General features: G+C 35.7%; 1 protein-coding gene across 1 annotated transcript; it reads left to right on the top strand.

The window, feature by feature from the left end:
- The first annotated feature begins 17 nt into the window (after positions 1-17).
- LOC149089478 (uncharacterized) lies at positions 18-9,311 on the top strand. The gene is made up of 5 exons (XM_089238939.1): positions 18-373; positions 3,179-3,735; positions 5,587-5,721; positions 7,085-7,327; positions 7,698-9,311. The coding sequence occupies exons 1-5, from the start codon at positions 157-159 to the stop codon at positions 7,968-7,970; spliced, it is 1,425 nt and encodes a 474-aa protein (XP_089095065.1). The 5' UTR covers positions 18-156; the 3' UTR covers positions 7,971-9,311.
- The last annotated feature ends 1,145 nt before the right edge of the window (positions 9,312-10,456 follow it).

The raw sequence follows: 10,456 nt of genomic DNA, 5'->3' as shown, positions 1-10,456 counted from the left end.
CTGCTAATAACAACAACAACTAATGTTTGTTTACATCAATGATCAGTTTATGTTTTTGTGTCCTCAATGTCAAATTTTACTTGTAAATTGATTCATTTGCATTATATATGAGTTGGCATTTTCGTTGATCGTATCATATAATGATATTGCACCTTCATGCTGTATAGCCAGTGTAAAAGTCCCGCTCCTTCTTCTTCTTATGTTCACCCATCTCTGAGTTGGAGAATAATGGCCAACGATGAAAGTGGGAGCGTTAAAAAAGTAGCTTTCTGTTCGGCGCTTTGCGCTGGATTCGCTTACGTAGGTTACAATGTAGTCAGTAAACTTTTCAGTAAGAAGACACCCATCGATGACCATGAAGAATCTGAGAAAGGTAAATAAATTAGACCCCCCTTCCCCACCAAGGTTGTTTTAACCCAGGAGTTCTTATCTATGGGTCGCAGGGGGCTTCCGAGATGGGTCGTTCAAATCCACTTGAAGCCGGGGACTCTTAAGCTATTTGTCCTGACCCAGATTCGATTCGTAGGGACTTCCGAGATAAGTCGCACACATCCACTTACAGCCAAGGGTTTTTGAGCTATGGATCGCAACCCAAAACTTGATTTGCAGGGGGCTTCCTAGATGAATTGTACACGGCCAAGGGTTTTTGAGCTATAGATCACAACCCAAAACTTGATTTGCTGGGGCTTCCTAGATGATTCGTACACATCCACTTACAGCCAAGGGTTTTCGAGCTATGGGTCGCAACCGAAAACTTGATTTGCTGGGGCTTTTTAGATGAGTAGCACACATCCACTTACAGCCAAGGGTTTTTGAACTATGGGTCACAACAGAAAACTTGATTTGCAGGGGCTTCCTAGATGAGTCGTACACATCCATTTACAGCTAAGGGTTTTTGAGCTATGGATCACAACCCAAAACTTGATTCGTAGGGGCTTCCTAGATGAATTGTACACAGCCATGGGTTTTTGAGCTATGGATCACAACCTAAAACTTGATTTGTTGGGGCTTCCTAGATGAGTAGCACACATCCACTTACAGCCAAGGGTTTTAAAACTATGGGTCATACAAATGTATGTATTACATCACTGGTTTCATTAATTTTGAAAAACGAACAGTCGGAAAGTTGATCTTGTTGATTTTGAGTCACAGCTGAAAAGGTTAAGAACTCTTAGGAGGTTTAACCCAGGCTGAGGGGAGCTGCTCTTGCCAAACACTTGCAATGAAATAAAATGTTTTTTCCTCCCACGATACTCTTATTCCTATTAGCTATTTTAATAACAGCTATAGTATTATCTTTTCGGCTAGAAACGTATAAAAGCATGATGAGAAGTTGCCAAGAGGAAATAAAGTTATGCTTTTGGACGTTTTCTTGCCAAAAAAAAAATTGTCAACACATAGCCAAAAAGAGATTATACTACAGCTGTTAAAATGAAATAAAAACAATAACAAACAAAACAACATTCTTTGACTAAATAAGGGATCAAGATTAAAAAATATAGCATTCTAGATTGGCATTGAAAGTGAAGTAACATGAACAAAAGGATTACAGTAGAAACACGATTCTGGAATAAAAACTGAGACTCTTTTAAATGAATAAACATTCCAGAAAAGTCTCTTCGGGTTCGGTCGAAAACGGCCTCAGAGTTCAATGAAAATATGATTGTTGTATTAAAACTCCAGGGATAACGACCAGTATGCAGAAAAGTTAATAAATATGAAATGTGCTATCTGAGAGAAAGCGAGATCCAAAACAAGATATTCTGATGGAAAAACTGAATGTAACATGCTGGAAAAATGTTATATATGTTACTAGACAAACAAAATAAAAAGCTTCAATTGATTCGAACGTTATGCTCTTCAACACAAAAGCCTATTATTACTAGCAACCTCGAGGTGTGACTTTGCCTTCAGACAGTGGCAATATAGACCAACAGTGAAAAATAAAATGGCAGACCTAGAAGCCGAAAGAAATAATAACATCATATTTATCCCATTTATTTCACAAAATTATGAAATTTTCGTATCTCTAATGATAACTTGTTGGAGGCTGAAGATTCAAAATTCTTAGGGATTATGTCAGCAGGTCTGTTAGCATAGAAAGGCATAGTTAGCATGTTAAGTATACCGGCTTTTTCAGGAAACTCCCAAATTTTTACTCCATCTCTGCCAGACTCCCAGTAAAATTCTTATATCTCCCTAATTTTGACCGTGATTGTAAAAAAATTCCTACTTTTAGGAAATAAATTTTCCCCATAGAGTTTATTTGGAGAAAAAACGTGCTTTTGTTTTTGATCCATGAAATGACGCCACAAGCGTAATGTAAATTGTCACCATCGTGTTAAATAACAAAAAAGTATCTCATTTTAAGGGGAAGGAAAAGATAAAATTTGCCAAACAGCCAACATAAATTCGGCTTCGCAACATCCGAAATTGGTGGGGAGTTGTATTTGCTTTGACCATGTCCTGTTTCGAGCCAATGTAAATTTTTTTTGTTGCTGTGATTTGATTTGAAAGTAGTAATGACAAGTAATTTTTAACTTATTGGTAGGTGGTGATTGGCGACTTAGCAGTGATTGGCGATGGCTTACATGATGTTACATTTTTGAAAAAGGGGAAAATCCCTACAATTTTACTTATTACCAATGAAAAATCTCTACATTGTTTTTCCAAAAATCCCTTTTATATTAATTCTTATATATAATTTCAATCCGCGTAAAAACTTCCCTAATTTTGATTCTCCAAAGTTGGCAGATATGGAAAGACCACTGTGGTGACCACGATCACCAGGTTCGAACCCCATTTATATTGATCATTTTTTGTGTGTAAAATTAAATACAATACGTATGTATTACTTTTAAAGGATTTTATTTTCATTTCCCTTTCAAGCCCACAGTGAAATTACGTTACTGTACACATGTATTAAGTGATTTCTGTTATCCATCACTGCCCTGGTCCAGATGGTGATGCTTAATCGAGGTTTTGCTATACATAAATTGACACTAACCAAAATGATTTTTGAAAATTCAATTTTCTTTTCGGTTTTTAGTGTAAACATGATTACACATGTATCCTATTGATTTATTTTTAAATGAGTATAAATAATGTGGGAACATGGTATGAATTGGTAGGAATCGCAATTCTATGTATTTTGTATTTTTTTGTATATTTGGAACAGGACTCTTAGTCTCAAAGTATTCAAGCAAATCTATACAGACGGAAGCACCTCTCCTTGCTGGAGATTACTTCAACACAGAAAAGACTGTGAGGGAGCGAGTGAGGGACCTGAATGTGATAGCCCAGCAATTTCGTAAAAGTAGCATACCGTTACCCGTTTCGCCTGATCACAGGCCCCGTAGCCCTCGAAGCATTCCATGGAGCTCACCGCTAGGAGTTGCCAGACAGTTAAGTTTCTCTGCAGAAAATGTCAGCATGGAATCCTCCGATCTATCACCAGAGTACAAGAAAAAGTACAGGTCCTCTATCAGTGGCAAAAGTACAGAGTGTTTGGCATCTTGGCGAGACAATATGAGAGTTTCATCTTTTAATCAGATCCCTTGTGTACAAGATGTAGAAATCACCATGAATACGTTGAAGAGTCTCCAGAAAGTTCCTAGGAAAATGACTTTGTTCGAGAGTAGAAACATCTTGTCACTTTTGTATTCGGACGATGAAGCTACATTAGTTACCACGCTTTCAACAATCTCAAATTGCGCAGCTTTTACTAGTAATCAGGTAACAGTTTGAAAGTGTTTTGGTCCTCACACTGTTCAAGTGAAATTTACATGCTATATATATACAGGTTGGACAAAAAGTCCGTAGAAACCAGGAAAATAACCAAAATAAAAACAGTTTGCAGGGTTAGCATCACTAAGTCACAGGAATTTTTTTAAGACAGGAAAGAATAACAAAAAACAGTCGATAGGTGGCGCAAATGAGACTGTTATAAGAACTTGCGCTCCTAATCCACAATCAGTTCATCATTGTAAACTGTGTATGTGGACCTGCTGCACTCTGCCATTTCTGGATTTGTGACTCGCCTGCAATGTGTTATCCTCTGTGGTAGTGGTCACGTGGAACACATGCTGCTGTAATAAACGATTTGGAGGCATTCTGTTCATTATTTGCGTGTATATTTTCTTTGCCTTATGTATGCTGCGTCACCTATCAGTTGTTTTCTTTGTTCTGTTATTTTTCTGGTTTTTATGAACTTTTAAAGTTTCTACAGACTTTTTGCCCACCCTGTATATATATATATATATATATTGGTAACCATATCTCCCAGACTTCCGAAAAATTCTTATATCTCCTAAATTTTGGCCGTGATTGTAAAAAATCCTACTTTTGGGGATGAAACAAAAATTATTCCCAAACAATTGATTGTAAAAAAAACTTATTCGTGCATTTTAATCCCTAAAATGACATCATAAGCATAATATAAATAGTTGCCATTTTTTCAAATGACAAAAAGTGCCTATTTCATTTCTGGGTAGAAAAGACAAAATTCGCCAAACAGCCAGCATCAGTCCCACCTTTTGATATCTGCAATTGATGAGATGACTTGTATCTGCTTCAACCATATGTCCTGTTTTGGGTTAGATGGTAATTTATTTTTTGGTTCGGTTGATTTGATTTGGAAGTAGTAATGACAGGGGTAATTTGCCTACTGGTTGGTGATGATTTGCAACTTGGAGCTAATCTGCAGGGGCTTGCACAATGTCCTGTTTTTTGCAAAAGGGAAAAATCCCTACTATTTTAATTTTATTAATGAAAAATCCCTTTATTGTTTTTCAAAAAATCCCTTTTATATTTATTTTTGTACAGAATTTTCGGATCCATGCGATAACCTTCCTGATTCTCATTCTTAATGAGATCCGTAGCTTAAACTCCAAAGTTGGCAGCTATGGGTGTACAATATTTCCGTCTGCTGGTCGAATATGTGAGATATCTACCATTTGCATGCCACAAAAATTGGCTCACTTATCATATTATATAGATTGATATTTTTTGGAAATACCTTACTCACATGGTTGTCTTTATTCGTGGGCTCATGTGCTCACTTGGGCACTGCCCAGGTAGTACAGTAGGGGCCTCGGATGATTTATTTTCATTGCCTCATTTTCATTTTTCTTGGGTTTATTTTCATTGCCTGGGTGAAACACATTTTGCAGGTCAAAATTCGAGCACCCCTACCCCTGCTGTAAGGGTAAAACTTTCTCGTTGGTAAAACTTGGGTTGAATTATTTTTCCTCCTCAATAACTGATCTCAGTATCTCTCCTCGATATCTGTATATGAGCTTCTCTCCCTCCTCCTCCCCCCCCCCATAGGAACAAATTTGCTAGCAAAGAAACTTGGCTTATACATAAGTATATACTGTAATTTTTTAAATATTTAGAGAAGAAATTCATTGGAATCTCTTGAAATCAAAAAACATGTAATTTGGTAGCTCTGTAAGAGCTTAAAATGAAAATTTAAAAAGTCCCTATAAGCACCTACTTTGATACAGTGGATTATGGTTCATTGAAAAAAAGTTTTCCTCGGAAGAAAATTTTGATTTTTCCTCTCTCATTGATCTTTTTCTGCAGGAACTGCTATGCAACTCTGGGTGCCCAGAGAAACTGTTTGAACTTCTGCAACATCATTCAGAACCGGTCAAGGTCGCTGCAGCTCAAGCTGTCTCAAATATTGCTGTAGTTGAGAAAGGCTATAGGCATTTCCAGGTGATGATATACCTAGCATATTGTTTTATAATATTTATAATTTTTTTATAATATATTTCATGTCAAAAAATGCATAAAGTTCTGGGTAGCTTCATTCACTGCATGTATTCAATTACAGTGTTAAGCTTTTACTTGAAAATTTATTTTAAAGAACTAATGTGATTAGGCATTGATTTTTAAATGTAGGGGTGCTATACGGCATGGGCACATGAACTTTTCTGTTCGCAGGCCATGTTTCATTCCTAATTACTATTGTGGACTGGTATGAGCTAAATTACTTCTTCCTGGGCCAAATGTCAATGAAAAACTGATTAAATTAATTTGAACATGTTTAATTAGTGCTGAAGTGCTCTCTGCATAGTTATCATTACACCATAATCCATTATACAGTAGAAACTCTCTGACTCGACTCCCCAAATATCATCTATGCATATATGTGTACTTATATACAGCTGAACAATTCTATTCCATCATCTATAAATTAATGACAAAAAAAATTATCTGCAGTTGTCTCTGTTTTCAAATGATCTCAAATTAAAGTGAAAAAAAAAAAGCAGCCTGTCGAAATAGCTGTTACTTGTGAATGAGCAGTGTGCAATTTTTGAAAATAAGGAAAACTTTAATTTTTTTAGCTGGAAAATTTAGATCCAGCTTACACAACCACCATTTGCTTAAAAGTTACAGTTATCATTCACACAGATTCATTGGCACCTACCTGTGATTTTTGCAGTCCCCAGGTGGAGTTTTCTGGTTCCAAACAGTGTAGCCTTATATTAAGGTGTCAGAGAATCTTTGACCAACAAAAAAATGTTGAAATATGTGTCGTCATGAACGATGTCCTAAAAATTCATCAACTTAACTGAGCAATTTCAAAAAATTAGCTGTAATGACGCAGTACAAATCATAGTTCACTCAGGCTGTGTGCAGCCACCTTGTGTCAAGTTGGAAAGGTTTCACCCCATTAGATTTAGTATTGTGCCAACCACTGGTATAATAACTGCTGAGTTATCAAGGTTCCACTGTACCTATTTGTGGACCAAATGTCAATGAAAAATGCTGATAAAATTTATTTGAATGTTTATTAAATACCCATTTAGGGAGAGATTATGAAATAAATGTTTAGTATTTGGTTAAAAGGAACTCAAAAAAAGTCAGTTCATCTCTAATTCGAATGAAAACTCTGAAGTTTTTTTTTTAAATCTTTTAAAACGTTTTGCTTAATCTTAGAATTAATATCGAAATTAATATGTGATTCTTCCTTATGTCTTAGGCAAAACATTTCTGTTCGTAAAGCTTAGAAATCTAGTGGTACTAATCACCTTTTTCCCAAATGAAAACTTATTTTCTCTCTTTTTTTTATTAGCCGCACATACCTCTGCTCTTTAGCTATGCTATGCATGGAGGAGAGTTACTGAAGTCAATATCTTTGACAGCTCTCGCTAACCTTGCTTTGGATGATTCTGCTCATAGATTGATGATCTCTAATGTCAATAATGTGTTGGCCTTAGTTGAGACTTCAAACAATGTTGTACAGCTGCAAGCCCTGCGCTTATTAGTGAACCTCTCATGCAATAAGGACATGATTCCTTTCTTATTGCTGACCAAAGTAAGTGGCGGTTGAACTTTATTCTCTTGAAATTATTTTGGGTTTTGTGATAGCCCAAATTGTGTAACTATCCACTTTAACATAAAATTTATAAATGCTGATGGTGGTTTAAATTGCTTATGATGATTATGATTCTATGATTTTTTTCTTTTTTTTTCCTTCTAAGTTGATGTTACTGGATTGGAGTCATTTGTAAAATGGCTTAGAAGAGGACAGACCAAATATATGCCTCTAAGAGCTGCATAGTGCACATTTCATTGTTGTTGTGTTGTTCTGTATTTTATTCACTTTTTTCTTGTATTGTTTGTGTTGTGTGTGTTGTTTTTTGCAAATAAAAAGAATACTCAACAAGAAATATTTTCTTTTCCAGGTATCACCATGTGTTTTTGATCTAATTTGTTCACCATCAAACCGGGAAACTACACTGAGACTTCTAACTTTCTTGGCAAATGTTATAACTTATGCTATACAAGATTTGCACCTTTCCACAAGAAATTCTACCCTAATGTCATTCCTGTACAGGATTAGAGAAAGAGCAGAATATGAGAGCATCATGAAACTGTCTCAAGCCAATGACGAAGATGTAAGTTTCCAGGCAAAAAGGTTGAAGGAAGCCTTAGGTTACAAGCAACCATCAAATTGAAAAAAGTGCGGGAAACCACTCAAGGATTCCATAGTAGAGTTTGAAAAGAGCTGCTAAAACATAGAATTCCTGAGCATGCACTCCTTGCTTGTTCATCCTCCACAACCAAGCTTATGGTAGATGACCTGTATAGATGCTCTCCATAAAGCTGTTGCAGGTTCGTGAGTGACATTTCAATCAATTTAGAAAACAGTAAAACCGCTGATTCATTTTAGCAGATTTCCAGTACTTAATGTGTGTTGTTAATGCGGAAGGGGGAAAAAAGTTATGTTTGCATACATTGAAAATCATTGAAATGATGCAAAGATATTGAGTGAATGACACTCACATACTTTTGAATGATAAAGGTGAAATCAGTGTATGAAACAGAAGTAGATCTAATGGACTACTTTCAGGGTATTGTGAAGTTTTGAGATGATGACAAGTACTTGCCATTTCTATGAAGTGGATAGAACTGTAGCAGTTATTTGAAGGGTCCCGGGGGGGAGGGCGGTTTCAGTCCAAAAAATCAAAAATAATATTTTGCAGTTTTGTATAGCTCAGAACTGTTTTCAACCCCATAAAACACCAGAAGCAAAATGTTTTGAGTCAGTGTAATAAAGGACGAAATATACGGCATAGGAGGGAGCAATGATCCTATTCACAGCATACAGATTGAAAAAATTATCAGAGTTCACCACATGTGCAGTAGAAAAGGAATTTGTAACATGTGCAGAAAGCAATACCAGATTTCTAAAGAAAAACTCTTTTCTGTCTCCTAAAAAATTATTTTATGGACTGAAACCGTTTTCCCCATTTGTTTCATTAATTAAAAGACAGTGCTTATATGTTAGTTTTTTGCATGCAATATTCCTATTCTGGTTTACGAAAGTGTTTAAAGACGTTTCATTTATTTTAAATAGTTCCATGTGATTCTGTTTCATTTTCATAAACATAGCTGGGACAGTAGATTCTTTAGTTTTTCAGAAAGTTTTTAGATCCAGAATCTCATCAAGCATGTCTAGTTTGTCTTTGTAATACAGATAATGGTTGGTTTCAAACATGCAACCCTCTCTTTAATCCAGTTGCCCTGCTAAGAAAGAGTTTGTTGTGTATTCAGTACTTAATGTCTATTTTAGTTCATTTTCTTGACTAAAGTAAACTTTTTTTTTCAAAGGTGTCATCAAAAAGTTCAAACAGATATGATGCCTTTACAAACTGCCCGTACAGAAAATGAGGGAGGTCGTGTTTTGGAGACATACCATTTACCATTGGGAAGAGCTAACCTATGACTATGAGTCAGATGGCTAAGTGTTATGGGGGGGGGGGCACATTGTTTTTCTTCTCACTTTAGAAATAACCAAAAAAAAAAGAATGAAGTGGTATGTTTAAATTTCCAAGTTTTGAAATGAAGTCATATCCATGAAAATGGGAAGAGAATACTTTCAGCCTTGTCAAAATTGTAGGTATAATATTTGGGTCCTTCAAAACATTGAAGTGAAGAAAATGTTTGTATCTGTGGGATGTAAAGAACTGCTACTACTAATCTGTGCATGTACCTCATAAACATTCTGGGGAATTTCTGATTCATTGCTGCATGCTGGAAAGTTCTGTGCACCTAATGTAAAGATGATGGAATGTATGATATGTGTTTGAGAAGTGCTGCTTTTGGTCTTCTAAATTCGGAGGCGACAAATCAGCAGCTTATTTGGCTTTAAAGAATTTGATGCTACTTCATCAAAATACATCTGCCTATCAAAAAGCATTTAGTTGTTTATAGAAACAATACAGCCACTGTTTCTAATCTTTCCTTTTCACCTGATTGTGTCATAATTGTCAACAATACTTCTTGGAATGGGGTTCAAAATATAGTAAATTTAAGGCTTCTTGGAACACCCTGTCCGAAGGCACATTTTGGAAGGCCTTAAATCAGTGGCAGAAACTCTGAGATCAGTATTCCCTAGTGCTTCTGGATGTTCATGCTAACTCATTTGCCAAACTTTGTGCAAAGTCTGATGTTAGTATTATCACAACAGCCAATCATTCTTCTTTATGCTGTTTTTTTTTTTCTTTTTAACAATCACACATCACTTTGAATAAAAAAATGGTTTTACTGCTCTCTAAGATGGAGGATAATGAGTCTGCCTGGTTATATTAAGACTCCTCAGTATTTTCAGTCCCAAGGATATGGCTTTGATAACTATCCATAACAATAAGTTCTAAATTCTGTTTAAAGCATTTTATACTGTTAGGCCAATTCAAGAACTTTTTGATCACACCTTGCTCATAAAATGGGTAATACATGTATTGAATATATATCTTTTCCCCCTTATGTCAGAGACATAAATGTGAAAATTTTCATTTCTTAGGTTTATCAGCTGGTTGAATAGCTTATTTTGCTATCTAAGTTTTTTCCAGAAACATGAAATGAACATCCCTCTTGATGAACATCCTAGGAAAATGACAGTCATAGAGTAACATGGGTAAACATTCAAGCATCATTTCCC

The sequence above is a fragment of the Pholcus phalangioides genome, unplaced genomic scaffold (assembly GCF_987345545.1).
Source record: "Pholcus phalangioides strain wild (caught in Gottingen) unplaced genomic scaffold, Ppha-v1.0 ptg000002l_1, whole genome shotgun sequence".
In the NCBI taxonomy this organism is placed as follows: Eukaryota; Metazoa; Arthropoda; class Arachnida; order Araneae; family Pholcidae; genus Pholcus; species Pholcus phalangioides.
This window is presented reverse-complemented; position numbering and strand designations above follow the sequence as displayed.